Raw genomic sequence first — 22,212 nt, forward strand, 5'->3', positions numbered from 1 at the left:
TTGCTGCGTCAGCTGGCATCTGACTTCAGCTAATGGAAAGTCCCTGAAGATAGGAGAGGTTGGGAGAAGCCAGGGCATGTGCCCCCGTCCCTGTCACAGGAAGATTCTCCTTCAAAGGCTCTGTTTCCTCTAAGGCTCTGTTTCCTCTACACCTCAAGCTCCCACCAGAGAGGTCTGCTGGAGCTATTGCTTCTGCCGGGTCAGCCTCGAAGGGATGACCTTAGAACCAGGCACTCTGATCCAGTCTCCTTACCTGTAGGATGGGATCTACTTACATCATCCAGTTGTTTCAAAAATAAAGAATGTCCATGGAAATAGGTAAAGAATAAAGTGCTGGAAAATAAAGGAGTTTGAAGGTAAACAAAGTGAGGCAACAAAGTATAGCAGGAAATGAGACGGGGGGGGGGGGGTCATAAATCTTGGATTTGGGGTCTTGTTCTGCCATCCAACTATCACCTTATCCAGGGAACACTGCCTTCTCGGTTTTCCCCATCTTCAAAGTGGAGAAAACACTGTTGATAATGGGAAGGTTGCAGAGTGGCATAAATGAGAGTATTTGTGAAAGTGTGTACTGCCAAGTATATAAGGCTATATAGAAATATTAAATGAATTCACTAGTTATAAGCAGAAAAAACTTTATTTCTATCAAATTAAAAAGTATGAGTCAATCTTCAAGCCAGATAAAATCATCAATAACACAATTAACAGAGCATGTACAGATTAGACTACAGGTTTAGATACTTTGAATTAAGCACATACACCAAAATCAAAAGGACTGATAACTTCCACACTGAGGAAAAGCACTGACTCATTGTAAACACACGACTTCTGGGAAAATGGAGCTGACATTTCACAGGAGAGTAAACCAGAGGCGAGTTGTCATTAGGTTAGAGAACTGATTTGAGCTTGAGACGAATCACAGTGAAATGCCATTGTAATGCAACAATTTCCCGAGATCTACTCGTCTCAAAAACAAGAATATATAAAAATCAGTAGTACAAATTCTCATAAAACTAGGAAAGCCTTCTATGCCTGACACCTTGGGGCTGACACAAAGATTGAGTTTTCATTTTTCTTCCCTTTATTCTTCTCTAAATTAAACACAAAACTTTGTTTTTATTTAGCACATTTCTGTCTCAAGAGAAAGGTTTTATGAAATGAAATTAGACACACATCAATCCCAGTGAGAATCTTCAAGGTACAATGCTCTTTTGACATGTGTTTAAACAGGAAATCTTTTATTTCAAAAATGACACTGTGCTTTATAGAATAGCCTAATTATCACCAAAGAAGGAATGAATATATCCACCACTCCCCCACCCCCCTGCCCCCAAAACACACACCACCTCTCTTTCTCTCTCTCACACACACACACCAATTTAGGGAATTTCCTGAAGCATACAGATAATGACATTTATTTTGGCAAGAATCGTGCAATTTGTTAAAAGAAAGATAAGGTATGGCATTTATCAGCAACTGTAATTATATCTCAACAGACGCAGGAAGCAAATTTTCCTCACAGTTGAAATACGGCTTCACGGTTTCCCCATCATCTGGGTCTTGCACACTTTGCATCTGGAAACCAGACTGGGTCAGTTATATAAGGAAAGGAACCTTATGACCAGACCACATTCCCACATGAAAAGGTGTTTGTTACTGGGTTCCTCTTCTGAAACACCAAACAGACGAGGGAGTTACTGAAAATGGAGGGGAATAGAATGCAATTCATACTATAGACATGACTCTGTCTTACGAATTGCCTTTCTGGCAAAATTACTGCAGCAAGAAAAGATATTGTCTATTAAGTGAAAAGCAATACATGACGTCCATCAGGTAGATATGAATGCCTCCCGAGACCCTGTGACCCAGCAGAAGACAGATGAAACCCTGTCCTCTGTATACACAGCGTGCGGCTACCACCAGGACCCACTGATGCCCATTTCCGGTCTCGGCACTAGGGCCAAAAGCAAAGATTCCAGGTGGGAGCAAATACACTGTTTCACCTATTCATGAGAATAGGGAGCTCAAACTAGAAAAACACAAAAAAAGCCTTTTTGAATTTCCTGATTAATTCCTATACATATAGGAAAAGGTTAAGTAAACAGGAGCATTTCAGTTTTAAAACATGAGGCGGCAAGGTAATTGAGATAATACTATTACATAGGCTAATTATTGAGGATTTAATTAGATAATGGATGGAGTGCACATAGCACCAATAAACAGTGACTACCAAGCCCTTCTGATACCTGAACATACTTGGAAATTTGCTGTCTTTATGATTTAAGCAAAGACTTCTCCCTCCCCTCCCTGCCCCACACACACACCACAAGCAGGTGGTTAAAACTTCTTTAAACAAATAACCAAAATCAGATATTGAACTCAGTTTCCAGTGATTTAAAAAGTATAAAAACTCTATTTATGGGTTTACATAGGCATCTTTCTATCAGAATTTATCAACAACCTATAGGGCTTCCCTGGCAGTCCAGTGGTTAAGACTCCGCACTTCCACTTCAGAGGGCACAGGTTCGATTCCTGGTTGGGTAAGTTCTGCATGCTTCATGGTGTGGCCAGAAAAGAAAAAAACTCAACCTAGAAATGGCAGGAGAGGCCACAGCATCACGTCTCCCAAGAATCCTCCATCGCCTGTGCCTATTCTTACCTTTTCCCCTTCCCTACCAAAGAGAGGGGCACACCCTGGATGAAGCTGGAGCTCATCTGAGCTGAGCTATTGGAAGGTACTGAGTCACCCTGGAGAAGGCAGGTGAGATGGGAAGCCATTTCTGCCAGAACTGTAAGCGATAAGCAGTGCCACCACATCAGAGGGCAGGCAAAGATGTGGATGTGGCATTCAGGACCATGTTAATGTGCAATGTCACACAGGGAGGATGATATTAAAGTCTAGGATGACCCTGGATTAGGAGCTCAATCACCATTCGTTCACCGACTAGCACTGCAGGAAAGATCTATGGGGGCCATGTCTGGGGGTAGAGGCAAGGGAGTCATTTGTTCTGATGTCAGGGAAACAAAGTATTGAGCAGTGTCTGGAGGGCTCCCAGGAGTCTAGGGGAGTGTGTGAGCACCACGGCTGGGGTGGCACAAGCACCAAGGTCCCTTCAGGGCCACGAAACCATGGACACCGAGAGAACAAGTGAGGACCATGAGCTTGCCGCTGCCACAGAGTAGCCTGGACCCGAGCCAGGCCTACTTAGACAGTTTTTCATTTTACTTACGTACAAAAGTAAGCGCCGCTCAGTCATGGCCCACTCTTTGCGACCCCCATGGACTATACAATCCATGGAATTCTCCAGGCCAGAATACTGGAGTGGGTAGCAGTTCCCTTCTCCAGGGGATCTTCCCAACCCAGAGATCAAACCCAAGTCTCCTGCACTGCAGGTAGATTCTTTACCAGCTGAACCACCAGGGAAGCCCTCATTTTACTTTTAAGTGAGCAGTTACAGATGATCAAGGGCTCAGACTCTCCTCTGGCAGCTTCCTTTGCTTAAGCAAAAGGGAAAAAGGAAAAGGAACACTCTCATACAGAGGTGGATGTCACCAGAGTGAACACCGCCATTCTGGATGTGAGGCCACTTGGAAATACAAGCAAGCTCAGAGCCCTGTGTTCCTTGAGACAGGATGCAGGGAGTTAATATCTAGGAGCAGAGCCAGGAAACCCGGGTTCAAGTCTGTCTACACTGCACATTGGCAGCAGAAGCCAGGGCACGACGCTTTACTCTGCCGACCCTCGCTTTGTTTATAAACACGGGATCGTGCCTATCTCAAAGATGCTGGCAACATTAAATGAGATGTTTGCAAATGTCCTAAAACTGTACACACATGACACTCAGCAGGCCTTCAATAAACGGTACCTATTATATGTTTGCTTTAGTGTTAGAGTATATGAAACACAGCAGTGCTTTCAAGTTCTAAAGCTGAAGCTGGTGGGGATAAGAGAAAGCAAAATGAATGCAGAGCTGGCTAGAATCAGAGAAGGCAGGGATATGTAAGAATTTTAGAAACCACCCAAACTACTCTTTGTGCCTTGCTTTGATGGAACCTCACGTGTGGCAGTAGAAGGAAAACTAAGAGATCCCTTTAATTTTATCTTGGTCAAAATATTTTCAAGAAAATTTTATTTTATTTTAGTGCAAAATCATTGAAGGAAAAGCTAGACTTTGTTGAAGAAAACCAGAAACATTTTTTTTTAGGCTATCAAACATCATCAAACAAGCATCATCTTTCAAAAGCCCATGGAAACACCATGTGGCTTTCATTATGGTCTCACCTAGCAAAGGTGACTGCCCTCTACTGCAGGGCAACCTCAGAAATAGCACACACTAGTCAGATGCATTGAGCGACTCTGCGGCTGGCTTTAAGTGTCTATTTTGCTGGAAGGGAGAACCAACGGAAGGATGAAGGAGCAGAGTATGGAGTCAGGGATCACCGAGGCCATTTCCCATACCTCTTCCCAAAACTCCAAAGCCCATGATTACATTGGAGCATCTGCTAAACATCAACAGAAGTGAGGAAAGTTTTGAAGATTTTTCTGCTTCCAAAAAAGCACACACTTTCCTCTCCTGAATGATCCCTATAATAACCTTAACTTTCTACTTTTCCTACTTTATGGAAATTGTCTCCATGGCAAAACCACTCTAAATTGTGTAATTTTCCTCATATAAGACTTGTTTTTCTCTATGCCTGGTTCCCCTGGAAACCTGAGCTGTATCTGCATGTCTGATTTTCACCCTATCCCCATCAACTGGCAATCAAACACAACTCTTCTCAAAAGAAAAACATCATGCACTGATGTTTCACAAATCTGAACTGGGCATTTTAACTGCATAATCCTAGAAAGTAAATAATCTTACTTCACTTGGATTCAGAAGATGAGGAGGAAACTGGTCTGTGTTTCCACTAAGGGAACCAAAGAACATTCACATGAAGGGACAAAACGAGAGGGACTGGCCAGAGTGGGGCAGTGTTTGTAGAGAAGATGCATGGCTACCACACAGAATTCATGGGTCAGTGAACAGCTGGAAATTCACTGCGACATCTTCAGAAAATAAATAATGTGTTCCAACATCACCTATGCTGAAAGGCTTTTGTTTTCTCAGCAGTATCAAGAGTTACACAGAAGTCACTCCTGGAAATAGTAAAGGACCCTCGCTGGTACAATCATGATACATGAAGAGGAATATTTTTAAGGCAACAGGAATAAATTTCATTGTCGTTCCCAGAGGGGGGCGAGCATTAGTGGCCATCAAGTCTGGAAACCAGGCAAATCCTTAATAAATGGTTTATTGATACTATATTCTAATGAATGACAAAATAGTATGATCTATATTTCTAGACTTAATGGCCACCCTATAGAAAGCATCTTTGGAATAGAATAAAAAATTACAATTTTATCAAATCCCATAATCATAAAGCTGTCATCACGAGTCTAGGCACAGCTACGTGCAACATTTTCCTTGACCCCATAGGCTCCATTCCCTTTACCAACTATTTATAATATGCTTGGGTCACTCACAAGAGAAAAACACTGTCAGCATCAATATTTAGCAGCATTTTCAAAATATATATTTTTTTGTCTTCACTATAAGCTAAACTATTCTTTCAGTCCAGTAATTCCATATGGTCTTATTTACTCTATACATAGACACAATCTTTCAACATTTATGGAGGTGAATATTTCCCAGTTTTTGAGTTTCCCAAAGACTCTTAGGGTTTTATTTTGCCACAATAAAAGAAAGGAGCAGTGTCAACTCACGAGAGTCAGACCAACAGTTTAAGTAGACCCTCTACACAGTTCAGTTCCTGGTGCGTAACGAGACCGAACATCGTCCCCCAGCTCTCAGCTCTCAGACAGGAATTTGAGAGGGATAAAAGCAGGAACAATATTACTCAATAGTCTAGGGAGGGAGAAAACAGGTGTCTAATAAAAGTAGTAGAAGCCAAGTCCTTTCATTCTAGGATGTCTGAAAAAGATTCAATGGAGTACGGATGCAGAGAAGGCGTCATTCCTAACAGAAAAAAAATGAACTGTGGACAGTCACTCAAGGCCAGAGAAGCAATCACTGAGAGCTACTGTTTCAATCCCACTGTCACCAGGAGGGCAGATGCCAGAGAACCAGGACAAAGGCAGCTATAGCCCCTGGCATTCTCAGGCCTCCTGGTGCTATGTTTCAACAGCCTTTAGGGGCTGGGGAGAACCAGGAGCAGCACCATCACGTGTGAAAGAGCTACTATGGCAACAACCTGGCCGTGGAAAATCAGCTAGAGCTGGGCGATACACCACTTGGAATCCAGCCTATGTTGCTTCCATTCTTATAAAGAACTTGAGACATGTGCAGGGACATCTTAAACACGTGTAGGTGGCCCCTCTTTTAGAAAGGCAGAGAAGAGCCTCATCATTAACTCATTCTATTCATTAGTTTTCATGTCTGTTCACCATTTAAACTAGAAAAGACACTGCAAGCTATCTCGGCTAGCTGCTAACTGGGACATGGCACCAATACTACACACACAATTGAACGAATGACCATATCTTCCTGGTTCTTCCACTGCGCAGGCTCAGTAGGCTTCTTTGGACTGAACAGGTGTGATCTTGTTCGAGAAAAGTGTGTAAACATAGGGCCAGATTTTGTTAGTCTCGGTTCCCGAAAATTGGTGGAGCACTCCTCGGCTCCTGAAAAACAAAGTCCAACATACAGGGCATTTTAGGTTTCCTTTTGACATGGTATCAGCACTGATGAATATCCTGGGTATAATATAAACACGATCTCCTGGTCTACATCACACATCACTGAGTGCCAAAACCAATGTATCAACACTCCCCGTTCGGTATAACTAAATAAAGCCCTATCCTCTGCAATTCTCACAAGCTTGCTGTCATGCCAACTTTTCTTCTCCCCTTTAAAAACATGATAACATTATAGGGACAACCCCAAATCTGCCTCAATACACACAGTGAAAAGCAAATCAGTGACAAACCTTGCTACTCTAAAACCCTTATTATAGATCATGAAACACAAGATGTATCCTAATAAATGGTCAAGAACTTCATTTCTAAAGGCTGGCTAAATTATTTGGGGGCTACAAGATGAGACAAGCTACAAGAGCAGAGTCTGTACACTGTTGTCCTAAATGCAGTCCATACATGGGCTTTGTTTGGCATCCAAGCTATTAACAATTTTTTAGGGAACTGCCTGGGGGTCCAGTGGTTAGGACTCAGTGCTTTTACTGCCAGGGGCCCAGGTTCAATCCTTGGATGGGGAAATGAGATACCGCAAACCGTGCAGCATAGCCATGAAAATTTTTTTTAATTTTTTGCCAATATATTATAAAATATGGGATTTTCTTCTGCAGAGAAAGCCTGACTTCTGCTTCTGAAAAACAGGCTCACTGGCCACACTCAGCTTGAGTGCTTCCATGGTGATAATTGGCTCGAGCAACAGAGGAGCTGTCTAATTCAACTGTCAGTCAACTGCCCAGCTTGACATGTCCCCCACCAGGTTTGACACTCATTTCCATCACCTGCCTGGCCCCTGTAAAGTTATCTGAATTTGCAACCTGTAGTTTATAGCTTTAGCTTTTCTTTATTAAACTCCCTCCAGATCCCATATCTAAGCCAAAAAGTCCCTTCTAATCTGCTATCCAAGTCATATATTTACACGTGGGAGTATCCAAATGTAAACCATTATTTCAGTCCCTTAAAAAAATGAAAATGTCTAGATGCAAATTTATAATCACACAGAGATGATCAGGCTGTGGTCCTATCAGAGTTTAAGCATAAAAATACCAGGCATTCTTTCCCATGTACACACCAGCATTTCATCCGAGAGGTATTTGGCCTTTCAGGTTTAAAGCTTAAAGAAACACCACCCCACGGCGACCCACTGTCCCTCCCACGAGGAGCCACACCTTTTCACTTGGCCAAGGGGCACGGGAACACCGAAGCACACTCACTTGTATAACTCGATGACTGGCTTTGCCACATCCTTGTACTGTCTTAGTCTGGCAGCAACTGCTTCAGGCTTGTCATCCTCCTGCTGGACCAGTGGTTCACCAGTGACATCATCAATCCCCTACAAACACCAGAGAAATCCTCAACAATGTCACTCTGGTCCTCTACATATTCCTAAAACTAGCTTCCTTCTAAAGCTTGAGTTCTTAAAATGGAAAACAAATGTCTCAAAGAACCAAATGGCTTCCTTAGGAAAAACACTAATCAAAGAGAAGGTAGGTCAGTCCTGTTTTTGCTACTTTCAAATTCTATCACGTAGTTCTTCTAAGATTAAACTTACTCAGGTTATTTTAGCAAATCAAATAATGACATCTAAAGTTAGAACAAAATAGGCATGAATCATATACCCAGGATAACCACGAACAAACATTCTGGCAACTGAGAAAGAAAATCTGATTTTTTTGTGTACTTTAACTTCCCCAGGAGCTATATCTGCATACAAAAAGCAAAATGGACACCTCAGAATTTCACCTGCCAAGTCCATGGCTATTGGACTACCAAGACAGACAGTCACAGGATATCAATCTGTCAAAAGGCAGAATAGAGCAGAACTCAGGCATAGAGCAGAAGGCTCAGTCATTCAACTGGATAATCCAAAATTGGCTCTAAGTTCGAAATGCACTAAAATTCCAATACAGCACAAAGCCTTAAGTATATAACTTACACTTAGAACTTACTGGTGAGCCACATAATTATCATGTGTGTACTACAGGGCTGTTACCCTGATGGAACGGGAGACATGAGGGGTGGGAGAAGGAGATCCATCACTCATTCCTCTCCTTTATTTTACTTACTGCTGCAAAGCTCAGGAATCATTTCCAGGACTTTATAGCACCCAGAAATACAACACTGCTTCCAGAAAGAGAAGGAGGATGCAAAGACAACAGCATCTCTCCCAGGGGAGCTTGGTCACAGCAGCTGGTCAACTTGGCCCAAACTGGCACTTCCACTGCTGTCTCAGGAAACAGCATTGAACTGCAGGTGCTCTTTCAGGGGTACCCAGGCTTTGGAAAGCAACTCAAATTCTACAAGAATCTCCACATCAGCAAGTCTACGGAGGGCCAAAAAATGATGCATTTGTGTTAGATTCCAATGCCAACTCAGAAGCCTCTTTTCCTCCTTTTCCATTTTTCCCCATACTTGTTTTTGGGGATGGAATGATGGAAGAGCTCTACAAAGGAATTCCAGAATAACATACATTTTTAAAAGGAGACTTCCGCTTAACTTAAATGAAAAGGACTTATAAGAACCTAATGATGACTTAAAGAACTAGATGGCATCCATACATAACCCCTTGAAGTAGTTTTCTGTAGTTGTTATTGACTATATTCAAGTCTATCCTAGTCCATAAACATTAAACCAGTAAGACACAATAGCCACACCTTTCACACTTAGATAGGAACAAGTAATACTATCTATTGGCAAATAGGTAGATCAGATTGAACTAATTCATGCCTTTACCAGGAACAGTAACTCTTTAAATGAGTTTACCAAAAGTTTCTTTAACCATATACCTTTCCATGTACTTAATTTTATGCAGACACATAGTTATTATATTGTGAACGTCTTTTAAAGGGCAATCTTCTATGCCTTTGGCTCTCTCTCATCTCTGTACATCCTCATGCTCACTACTCAGATGACCCCACTCACTCTAACCCTATGCCTTACTCTGTCCCAACCCCAAACACTGGCAGCCCAGGCTGCCTTTATATCTTTATCCCTACTTTTATGAAGCTAGAGAGCACTTATAATCATGTAAACAGATATGTATAAATAAGGGTGGTCATGGCTTTACAAAAATTGAATCACTCTGCTGTTTGCATTTGTCATTTAACAACACTCAGGGAAAAATATTACTCTAGGCCAAAGAATATAATAAGTAAAGCACTAGTCACTCAGTTGCATCCAACACTATGGACTATAGCCCACCAGGCTCCTCTGTCCATGGAATTCTCCAGGCAAGAATATTAGAGTGGGTTGCCATTTCCTTCTCTGGGAAATCTTCCCAATGAATATAGTACTAACTCAATCTTCTTTTTACTGACTACATAATATTCCAAATGTGATCACTGCCAAATTTATTTAGCCATCCCTAGAAATTAACATTTGTGTTGTTTTCAAGTTTTGTTTTTCCCACTACAAACAGCACCGAAATAAGCCTCACTGTGTACATGACCTTACATGCTAGTGCTTACGTTTTCATAGACTGTACTCCCAGAAATGGGTTGAATAAAATATGTATTTAAAATTTTTAATGTACATTGCTAGGTTGCTTCTCTAAAAGATGATTAACATTTCATATACCTAATACAGATAACAGTAACGTGTTCCCAGATCCTAACTACAGAAATAAAAGTGTTAATTTACATTCCTTCATTACAAGTGAATGATTAATTTTAAAATATTTGTTGGCTATGTATATTTGCTCTTTTTGGAATAGCCTATTCATATTGTTCCCCCACTTTTCAACTGAAATGTTTTACCTCCTTGTCAATGTGTGAAAGTACATTGTATATTCTTACATGTACATGAGGTGGGTTGAAGTCCAGGTTATATACCCTCCCACTGGGAGGGTGAATCCAACGTCGGCTGAGACGATCTTTGAGCGTTTCAAATGGAATATTCAAAGTGATCACTAGATCCAGGTCACATATTCTGTCCAAGGCTTCAGCCTGAACTAATGTTCGAGGAAAACCTAAAAATGCCAAAACAAAATATATCAAATGCAAGACACTTCCCAATTCTAATTAGCTGTTGGATTATTTTCAGAGACCAAATAATCAAATCTGCACAAATACTACCCAGAAAGGAACTTTAAAAATCAGGAATTAAAAGAAAATCAGGAATTTATATTGACTTCCATGAATTGAATACTAGAAGAAAATATGCTACTTTATAACCTAGCTTCAGCATTTGGAATATAAAAGGTTAAGGAGTCACATGATAAAAGCAATAAGTACTAAAAATTAGACTAGTCCCAGCTCTGGTGTAAGCTCTGCTCTTAACTACCCGTGTGACCTTGGGCAAGCTGTAACACCTCCATTTCCTATTCTGTTAAAGAACCGAAGGGACAAATTTATACTTGTGTCCTTTTATAGTTGTAATAGCTTGTGTGTGTGTGTGTGTGTGTGTACCAAGTAGCTTCAATTGTGTCCAACTTTTTGCAACCCTATGGACCATAGTCCGCCAGACTCCTCTGTCCAAGGAATTCTCCAGGCAAGAACACTGGAGTGAATTGCCATGCCCTCCTCCAGGGGATCATCCTGACCCAGGGATTGAACCCACATCCCTTACATCCTCTGCATTGGCTGGCAGGCCCTTTACCACTAGCGCCACCTGGGAAGCCCTTGTAATAGCTTGTGAGTATATTATTCTTATGTTACCACTAAATGCGCGCACACACACACACACACACTTTTAAAATCCAAATCAAATAAAGTACAACCCTTCACTCAGACCTTCATTTGAGCCTGCACCTTAACAGTAAGATGGGCAAAATTCCAGTCTCAAAAAGAACTGATGCTTTTGAAACCATATGGATACTACAAAACTTATAAATTCACCCTACTTTGCTAAATGTGGGGAAATAAACTGCAATTTAAATTTGGACTCACAGGTATTACTTTCTTTTTTGCAGTTAGCTGATCCCAAATTATATATATATATTTTTTCCCCATCCACTTTTCCCCTCCTATTTGTCATGAAGTGATGGGACCAGATGCCATGATCTTAGTGTTTTTAATGTTGAGTTTTAAGTCAGCTTTTTTACTCTCCTCTTTTACCCTCAATGACAGATTTTATTTTCTTGGTCTCCAAAATCACTGCAAATGGTGAGTGCAGTAATGAAATTAAAAGATACTTTTTCCTTGGAATAAAAGCTATGACAAACCTAGACAGTGTATTAAAAAGCATAGACATCACTTTGCCAACAAAAGTCCATCTAGTCAAAGCTATGGTTTTTCCAGCAGTAACGTACGTATATGAGAGTTGGACTACTCTCAAGGAAGGCTGAGTGCCAAAGAATATATGCTCTTGAATTGTGATACTAGAGAAGACTCTTGAGAGTCCCTTGGACTGCAAGGAGAATAAACCAATCAATCCTAAAGGAAATCAACCCTGAATATTCACTGGAAGGACTGATGCTGAAGCTCCAACACTTTGGCCACCTGAAATGAAGAGCTGACTTATTGGAAAAGATCCTGATGCTGGTTCAGACGGAAGGCAAAAGGAGAAGGGGGTGGCAGAGGATGAGATGGTTAGATAACATCATTGATTTAATGGACACGAATTTGAGCAAACTCCAGGAGATAGTGAAGGATAGAGAAGCCTGGTGTGCTGCTGTCCATGGGGTTGCAAAGGGTTGGACATGACTTAGCCACTAAACAATCCCCCCACCAGGGATTGACCTGCTTTAAATTTCACTCCAGGTTTGGCTGGGATAGAACTACACAGTAGTATCTTGTTTCTAAACAGTTTGTCAGGTTGATCCGTTGTTAAAAACCTGACTGTATCCAATATAACTTTTTAAAAAATGTTCTTTAAATCTTAGTTAGGTAAAAGAGCCAGATGGATGAAGAACAGGAAAGAAAGTATAATAGAAGATGCAACATTCAGAACAGAAACTTTTAAATCCCATCAAAAAGGACACCAGCTCATCTCCACCCTTTCATCATTAGAAGTAACAAGAGAACTTTGTAAAGATGGGTCTTCATGGCCCTAAAACACTTAACAAATGAAAGAACTCCTTTTCCTATTATAGGAAGTCAGTTACTCAAACATGAGCGTGCCACATCCTGTGTTACAATCCCCAAGGTGTATGAATGCCAAGGTGATATCAGAGTGTTTGTTCAGTTGAATATGACAAAACCCACCCAAATTTGTCTCTATGCCGTCACTCCAGGTAACAACATCTGCAGAAAACTCTCCCCAATGCTCCCTTCAAAGCCTTCCTTATTGCCCATCTATAAGGCCAGGCCCTTTTCTCCAAAGCCCATTCCTCCCAGGCTCCTCATCCATCATCTTTTGCATATTCCATTACCAGGAGTCTGAGCTAAGTCATGGATGAGATTCCTGATTCCTTGTCCTTGCATGTTCCCCAGCTGCAATCCAACTCACCTGTTCGCACAGCTTCACCTCTGGGCTGCCCATGACACCATTTTCCTTATCTACACTTCCCTACAGTTGACTTTGGCCACATCAAGTTGCATTCAGTATTCCTCACCTCAGGCCACTACCTTTGTGTCAAAGATACCTCTGCCTCAGGGCCTTTGCACTGGCTGTCCTCTGCCTAGAATGTCCTATAGATCTCTGAACATGACTGTTTATCATTTGAGATATTTGCGCAAATAAAACTTCCTCAGGGAGACTTCTCACACTAGTATATTTAAAATAGTCCCACTTCCCTCTCATTATCTATCTATTCTCTTCAATTTTTCTCTTACTTAGTACTATGAATAATTTCCAAGTATTCATGTTTATTTTCTATCCCTTTCTCACTCACTCTCTGAGAAACGGGAATTTTGTCTTTATCATTGCTGTACCCTTTTGCTCCTAAGAAATTAACACTGATGAACAGGGCCTTGAGTTATTTCCAAAGTTTATGCCCTGATGAACTTGCTTACAGTATTTTGCCAGTTCCATGAAAAATAATCCATTACCTACATCTTACTAAACTGAACATCTGGTTTGCAGTCCAGTGTAAGCCTTGGTCACAGTGAGTACAGAAATGAGAAAAGAACATTTAGGAATTTTACAGGAATTCCACAGAGTAATTTTAAGACTATTGAATCTAAAATTTGGGCTTGAATTTGGTGGCTTTTTCAATTTTTCTAGTAATTTGTTTCTATTGTATTTGGCAAGAGAATTGTTCTGCAGTGGATTGGAAAAACAATACTGGAGTTTCGCTACAGATAGTTTATTCTAGGCTTTCCCTGGGGCTTCTTTTCTAATTTCTCCAGTAAAGGAAATTATCCAATGGCCCAACTTTCTTTTGTTAAATTTGATGTTGTTCATTACAGAATCTCTTAAGAGATTAAGTGGTATCTCTTTGCAAAGGGACACAGGAACAGAGAGACCCAAACCCAGGGCACATTTCAACTCTATTCTTATGACAAGGAAAGCGTAAGTTCAAGACAGACTTACCTTGCAGAGCACATGTCAGTTAGCTCATCGGCTATCATGAACCTAACCCAGTGTAAACACATGCTCCCACCAGGCACAAGAGCCTTAACACTAGAGGTAGCATCAACAGAGACTGCTTTCCATCCTCATTTGCTGTCCTTTTGTCATCTAGTATTCAGGCTGGCTTCAGCAGAGAAATAGGCACTTCTAATCTTGCAGTCTAGGCTCCTGTGCCAACAGCCACCCAGCTATATCCTCTCCATCCTCCCACACTAACTCTCTGGCTAAGCATCCCCTTCACATAAAGGCACCCACCTGTTGGGAAATTATGACTGGAAGTATGTTCATGGTGCTTCTGTAATGGGAACTGAGATAAAGTGTTTTCAAAATAGAAAAAATATGTATTGCCTTTAAATAAACTGCTAACTAGATTTTCAACTCTCATAATTTCTATTAGATCAGATTATGACTACCTGGTATTTGAGGAAGTAAAAGACCAAATCAAATCTGCCTAAGACCAAGTACAATGTGGACACCTTGGCCTTAGCCCTGGAAGGTAGCACTGCCTGGCGCACAGTGGGCAAACACTTGGGTAGTTGTCTTCTAGTTTTCTATTCAGTGAACATACTTCTTGATTAGTCTTCCTTATTTGTAAATAATTCTATGAAATTATATGACTCTCTTGAGCTCTGTAAACTAAATATGTAGCCCTCTTTCTATTATGGAATGGTTTGATGACTTTAAAATCAATTCATTAAGCAACTTCTCTTTTGATTAAGTTCAAAAACAAACCTACTTTCTGAATTGGGGTTTCATAGCATGTGAGTGTGGACTTTGCCGGTGGCTCAGACAGTAAAGAATTTGTCTGCCAATTCAGGAGACACAAGAGACACATGTTCAGTCCTTGGGTTGGGAAGATCCCCTGGAGTAGGAATGGCAACCCACTCCAGTATTCTTGCTTGGAAAATCCCATGGACAGAGGAGCCTGGGCTGGCTACTAGTCCATGGGGTTGCAAAGAGTCAGACACATCTGAGCACACACACACACCCACATACTGAAGATGTAAGCAACATTTTAATTGATGAGTATGGAGTATGTACAGAATTTTAAAGATCACTTAAAGACCTGAATTCTCAGTCACAGTCCCTGGGGCCTCATTTTCCAGCATCACTTAGCTAGTACCCTGACAAGAAAACATTGTTCTTTATCCTTTGGGTAGAGCTCAAAAAAGCCCTAGGAAAGAAGAGGCAGCTCTAAGAAAGAGCAGTTCCCCCAACAAATAAAAACTCACATCTTGTTGGTTAAACTTTCCTTGTCTAATGAGGGTAAGAAGGCAGTCTGCTCAGCTCCCCTAGAACTGTTTCTGAGTTTTTTGAGGGCCTCTGGAGGAATTGGTGGGAAATGGAATCGTGTACAAAATAAGTTCGATTCATCAGGAACAGATTTCAAAAACATGTTGGATAGTGCCAACCTATTGGGCTCTCACTTTCAGACCCATATTTAAATTCTGAGATTTTCTAACACTCTGGGGGGGTCGCTGGTTGCTCTTTGCACTCTGCCATAATTACAGCTCGGCACACACACTCCACATTCTGGTCCCCACCCAGGCACCAGGGAGCTCAACTCAGCCACAGCTGATAGCCCAGGTCACAGGTCCTGTCTGTCACTCTAGTTAGCCAAAAGAACAAATGCTCCATGGAGCAGGGGAACAGTGTTCATCTGTCTATGAGATAATTAAAATATGAATATCCTTCAATCTACAGATCCTAACTTTAAGACTTCAGGACAAGGACCTCCCTGGTGGTCCAGTGGTTAAGGATCTGCCTCCCAATGCAGTGAATGCATGGTTGTTGTTGTTGCTTTATAAATTTATAATTTATATATAAACCATGCTTACTGCATAGAAAATCTGTAGCTAGTATATACAGACTCCAAAAATGACTTGAGTGTTAGATGATCAAAAAACCCAACAGAAAGCACACAAAATTTCATTAAGGAAAAATGGCATTTAAGAAGTAAAATGTTATACTTTACAAATTTCCATATCCTTTGAAATATTGAAAAAGGTGATTTTTTTATGAATCGATTTTAAATTTCCCTGTGATAAGTGAAAAATTTAAATATATGCACTTAATACTTTGGGGAGCATTGAAATGAAGCCTTGATATTACATGGTCCTGAGCATCTTTGTGTAACAATGGCTCCATCATTCAAGTTCCTGAGATTTAGTCCAGTGGCAACAATGAGAAGAGTCAACGTGCCTGGTTACAATTCTCTCCACCTTTAGGTCACTTTCAAACTTAGGCCTTCTCAGCCTGTTTTTCTGGGCTATGCAGGTCTGATCCCTGATCGGGGAACTAGATCCCGCACGCCACAGGGCAACTACCGAGCAGACGCGCTCTGGAGCCCCCACGCCACAACTAAAGAGAAGCCTGCACACCGCAACAAAAGATCCCACATGCCGCAACTTAGAAGGCCCCATGCAGCCAAATACGTAAATCAATGGATTGGATAAGTAAATAAAAGACTTCAGGCCACAAAATAGAAAACAGTATTCTAAAAGGCAGCATGGTAGCTCCAGAATCCCTTGAATTGATTTACATCAGTGTCTCCAAGGTGGGCTGAACAAATCCTCAAAGTAATTCATTTGTAATTCTCAGAAGAGAATGTCAGAAGAGGTGCAACATGACCAGAACATTTCAGGCCATTTTTAAAAGAACATCATTATCCATCCATACATATTTTTTAAAAAGAACATGAAGTCAGAGGGGTAGAATGCAGACTATCTGAAACCTGTCAAGCAAGATGTCCCTGTATCAGAACATGAGATGGTCATGTTGACTTGGGAGGTGAGGTAAATGTGGGCACTTACTTTAGAATACATTTAGTTATATCCACTCATCCAAATTCTCTTCTAGAAAGCCACTCTTCGTCTGAGATTCAACTCAGTATTTTGAATTGCTAAGATATTGGGATTTGAAAGGAAACAAAGAACAAAAGTAGGGAATGTTAAACCGTGACCCCTTGGAAGTCTTGTAAGAGAAAAGCTGAGTCTAAATAGGAGTAGTTATTCTGAACGTGAAAGTGTTTCAATGCATACATAAAGTCTTTAAACACATAATTAAGTGATTTAGACTAGGCAGGCCCAAGGAGAACTTGCCACTCTAGCTATGGATATTCATTATTCTTTAAATATGCTGGCTCATGGTGCCTATTAAAATTACAAGATCCCTGAGGCTGTGTTTATTCCTGAAACGCCCAGTCCCACGTGGATATGGTATTCCAGGCAGGCAGGGATTATGACCAAGTGGACTGATGCACACTCAAGTTCTGTCAACAGGTGGCAGCATTAATAATTTTTCCACCTAGAACAGCAACTGTGGTATGTTTTTATTTTTTTTACTAAAAGTAACCCTCAAAGACATGCTATTACATGACTAGCAGTATCAGGCTATTCCAAGTGAATATATTCTACTGTTGAGGAAACCAGAAAGTCCAACAGATCAAATAAAATAAGCATCATATTTAAGCACAGAAAGCTCGCTTTCCTCCCTCCACTACACATGAGACTGTTCCGCTGCATGGTTTCTGATCAGGAGAACGAAAAACCTACCTCTCATGGGATGCCTGGGTGAGTGCATCCTTAGTCATTCAGTTCAACTCTCTGTGACCCCATGGACTGCAGCCCACCAGGCTCCTCTATCCATGGGATTCTCCAGGCAAGAGTACTAGAGTAGATTGCCAATTCCTTCTCCAGGAGATCTTTCCAACCCAGGGATCGAACCCCCGTCTCTTGCGTCTGCTGCATTGGCAGGTGGATTCTTCACCACTGCACCATCCAGGAAACCCAATGGGATTTCCTCATCTCAAAACCCAACCTGGAAAAGCTGCTCTGTCCTGTTCAAACAGCCCGTCCATGCTGAAAGCAGTAATATTATGAAGTTAAATGTTTCCCAGAAGCAATCGTGTTTCATCACTGCTTACAGTGCTTCACAGGTTGTTTTTTAGACCTCCCCAAAAGATGTACTAGGTGCAGGGAGATGTCACTAAATTCCGGACTGGTAATATGTTCCCAGCAGTGCTGGCCACTGGGCCTTGACCCCAGCCCCTCTCAGCCACGCCAAGAGCCTGGGGGAGGGCAGCTGGAGCAGAAGGGGTCACAGCAACATGCCGAGGCAACAGAGGGCTAGAGGAACTAGGACATTTCTGTTTTTCTAATTTGGAGTGCATTCACTCCAGAGGAAGGGCACAGAGCCAGAGTCCACCACCACATTCCCAGGCAGAAAAGAAAGCCCTCCACTTGATGGAAATAAAAGGGCACTTCTGAAGGGCAGCTTCCAACATCCGCCTGGGGTCAGCAGCTTGCAAAAAGGTCAAGCAACCTCAGGGTGCCTTCCTACCTCCAGTAAGATCTGGGGCCAACATGGAGGCTTCTGACCACCCATCTCTTACCAGTTGTGGGAAAATAAGAACCAGGTTACAGACTGTTCATTACAATTAATCACTGAAAGATTAAAGCTGAAAGCAGTCAGTTATTCTTCCAGTTTCCCCTAACCCAGTGGGGCATTCACACCACCCACTTAGTATTAACTTAAAACTGATCACCATCAAAATCTGTTTTGTGAAGGAGTTTTCTCTCTCGTATCTTATCTGTTTACACAATATTTATTGGTATGCATATCTGAGACCTCCATGTTCTATTTCAGCCAATTTGTATTAACAGATGGTGAAAAGATTAAGCAGCAGCTGTGTTCCAGATGTTGGCAAAGGGGGCTCATGCTACCTCCTATCACCCTGTGAGCTCATAGCTCCCTCTGCGCCAGGAGTGCTCGCGGGCATGCTTCCTGCTCACTGAGACCTTCCAGGGGCACTTGGACTCCTGTTATATATCCTCGAGTTTTAGAAATTTGTAAGAAGTGAGTACTGCTCTCAAAGAGCTTATAGGTTAGTAGCAAATGATTTAAAAACCTAGATAGGCTATAATCATTAGTGATCTACTGATAAATACAGGATACAGAAAATTTGGTTTTGAATCACAAGTTTGGATCTTGGAAATGGCTCATTGAAATTAAAGAATTCCTAGTAGGCAGGCATTCGTGGGAAAATTCCCAGATGGCATGGACATCTTCTGGCATCAGTGGAAGTATCTGTCCTATTTAAGGACGTAGCTGACAACAACTAACTTGAAATCCCTGTTCTTAAACAAGCTATTCTAAAAGCACGAAGCCCTCTTCCCAGTAAGGGAAGATGTATACTGCACTGAGGAAGGTGCTGCATCTGCAAAACTTTTGCTTAAAGGCCCTTCTGTTTAAGAATTCCGCTTTCTCATTCTCTCAACATTAGTCTCTAGAAGAAATTAGGAAAAAATTGGTCCCATTGTGTCTCAGTCGAAACAAAAGGAATTTGTAAATTATTTCACCACAGCTCACATTTTTTGCCCCAAGCATCCCCTACACAGGCTTAGCTGTAGGCTGCAGGCCAGACTTTCTATAATTGGACAGATACTTATTAACCTTTTCTATGGGCGCACACAGTGGGTGGCACTGGCAGTACAGCCATGAACGACACAAATATGATCTCTGCTTTCTGAGCCGTACACCTGAGGTGGGGGCATGAGGAAGTACGAAGCACCAAAATACAGATATATATCTCACATCACATGATTATAAGGAAAGAAGGAAGAGTGACGTGGATACAGAGGGTGGGGCACGAAGAATTCACCGAGGTGGTCATATCTGAGTAGAGATGTGAAGGCAGCGATGCACATGGATGGGGAGGGTGGGGGGCAGGGTAATGCAGCGGGAGTGCAGAGTGAATACAAAGTCCCTGGAGCATGCATGGAAGCAAAAGGTAGAGAGATTATAGGAGAGTTATGGAAAACAAGCAGATTTTTTTCTCCCCTGAACAGGTATAAAGGCAAAAGGAAACACAGCAGCAAGAAAAACTTAAACAAAATACAATAAAGACACATATAGCTAAGAATATAGCATCCAATATAATAGAAAAACTGAACAGATGGACCAACAAAAGGATCTAATACCAGAATTGTGTTGTTTAGTTGCTAAGTCGTATCCAACTCTTGTGAACCCATGGACTGTCGCCCACCAGGCTCCTCTGTCCATGAGGTTTCTCGGGCCAGAATACTGGAGTGGGTTGCCATTGCCTTCTCCAGGGGATCTTCCTGATCCAGGGATCAAACCCATGTCTCCTGTTTGGCAGGTAGATTCTTTAACGCCGAGTCACCAGGGACACCCATTATACAGGAGAGTTTTCCAGAAAGGAAAGAACTGAACTGGAGATCAAAAGGAGACACTATATATAAGAGGAAAAACAAAATCAATATTGAGAGATTCTATTTACTTAAAATATGAACAAATAATTATTCAGAAAGTCTATACAAGAAAAGGAACCATATTCACAAAAGGGAAAAAAGTCAAACTGGCCTTGGGCTTCTACAGAGCAATAATCCAGGCCAGAAGACAGTGAAACATGACTGCACAGGACTCAAGGACCACTTGAGAATATCACAGTCAGCTGAACCACTGAACAACAAGGAGATGCTCTCAAACACGACAATTCACGGAGGAGAGCACCTCGGGGCCGTTCTGCCAGGAGGGCAGCAGAGGAGGGAAGAGAGGCATTCAGCAAAATCCAGCAGACCGCGTGATGAACGGGAAAGCTGCGTCAAACAGTGCAAATCAACTTACAGAACCGAAATAGAGTCACAGATGCAGAGAACAAACTTACGGTTACCAGGCAGAGGCGTAGCAGGGAAGGAGTAAGTTGGGAGATTGGGACTGACATATAGACACTACTATATATAAAATGGATAACTAATAACGACCTCATATATAGCACAGGGAACTCCACTCAATACTCCATAATGACCTATGTGGGAAAAGGATTTTCCAAAGAGTGGACATATGTATATGTATAACTGATTCACTTTGCTGCATAGCAGAAACATCTTAAATCAACTATATACGCCAATAAAAATTTTTAAAAAGTAGTTCCGCCTTATTCACATAAAAACCATATACAAGTCACTTGTTTAAAGTGTATAATTCAATAGTTTCTAGTATACTCAGTGATATAACTAAGATTAATCAAAATAAAATAAACAGAGGAGTGGTATGGGGGAAAAAATGAGTGCACAGAATTCATTAAAATTTCTTAACTGTAAGACCGAAAAATGGGAAGTTAGAGAAGTTTATAATAAATTTTCACATTAAATGCTAACAAAATTGGGAGGAAGGGAAGAGGAGACAGGAGAAAATGTAAGTATATTGTTTAAATTTGAAATGCGAGATTAAAAAAGAAAACAAAATATGTCAATCTCATCTTTTCATAATCTTAAGAGGCTTCCATGGGAATTAATATCCCTGGTGATGAAGAAGGTTCTATCTGAAATTCAGTATTAATTCCTTAGGGTTCACTTTAGCTTTAGCTATAGTTCAATTTGAGTAAAATTAAATGCCTTTTTTAAAAAGTATGCAAAGTATGGTGTTATTCTTACAGAGTTTTACCTGCATTATGTGTGTGGCGAGGTCTCTAGAATGATGGTCTGCAACTGCTAACCCTTGCTATTTCTGGCTAATGGGATTTCAGGCAAAATTTGTTGCTTTTACTTTGCATTTTTTCACATGGCCTGTATGTTTTATAGTGGTCATGAATAATTTCTACAAGAACAATATGAAAAAGGTAAAATTAAATCATCTGTGGGAATTCCCTGTTGGTCCGGTAGTTGGGACTTGGTGCTTTCACTACCAAGGTCCTGTTTGGGGAACTAAGATCCTGCAAGATGCACGGTGCAGCCCCAAGAAGAAATAATAAAATAACTGTCTGCTTTTTTCAACACCACCTGCTATTTTTAACCCTAATCAACTTGTTCATCTTTCCAAAATCTGAGTTTTCTTGTTAGTAATAGGCAAATCAACAGCTTTTTATACTGTTTTGTTTTAGATTACTAGATATGGTTTAATGGAAGATGAGTGATTTTATGTACTTAGGCTTTCCCCAGGTGTACTTAATGAGGGGTAAATATGCTGATCCTTAATAGAATGACAAT

The 22,212-nt window shown here is 41.2% G+C and overlaps 1 protein-coding gene across 4 annotated transcripts in view; it reads right to left on the reverse strand.

The window, feature by feature from the left end:
- Positions 1-618: 618 nt before the first annotated feature.
- AK4 (adenylate kinase 4) overlaps positions 619-22,212 on the reverse strand; it is an 84,982-nt gene continuing 63,388 nt past the window's right edge. For all 4 annotated transcript variants that reach the window (XM_070468024.1, XM_070468026.1, XM_070468025.1 and 1 more), the window contains 3 exons: positions 10,546-10,718; positions 7,966-8,084; positions 619-6,685 (listed from right to left, as the gene is read on the reverse strand). In XM_070468024.1, coding sequence (XP_070324125.1) covers positions 6,571-6,685; positions 7,966-8,084; positions 10,546-10,718 — 407 coding nt within the window. In that variant the 3' untranslated portion in view covers positions 619-6,570. The remainder of the gene's footprint in view (positions 6,686-7,965; positions 8,085-10,545; positions 10,719-22,212) is intronic.

The sequence above is a fragment of the Odocoileus virginianus genome, chromosome 5 (genome assembly GCF_023699985.2).
Source record: "Odocoileus virginianus isolate 20LAN1187 ecotype Illinois chromosome 5, Ovbor_1.2, whole genome shotgun sequence".
NCBI classification, from domain to species: Eukaryota; Metazoa; Chordata; class Mammalia; order Artiodactyla; family Cervidae; genus Odocoileus; species Odocoileus virginianus.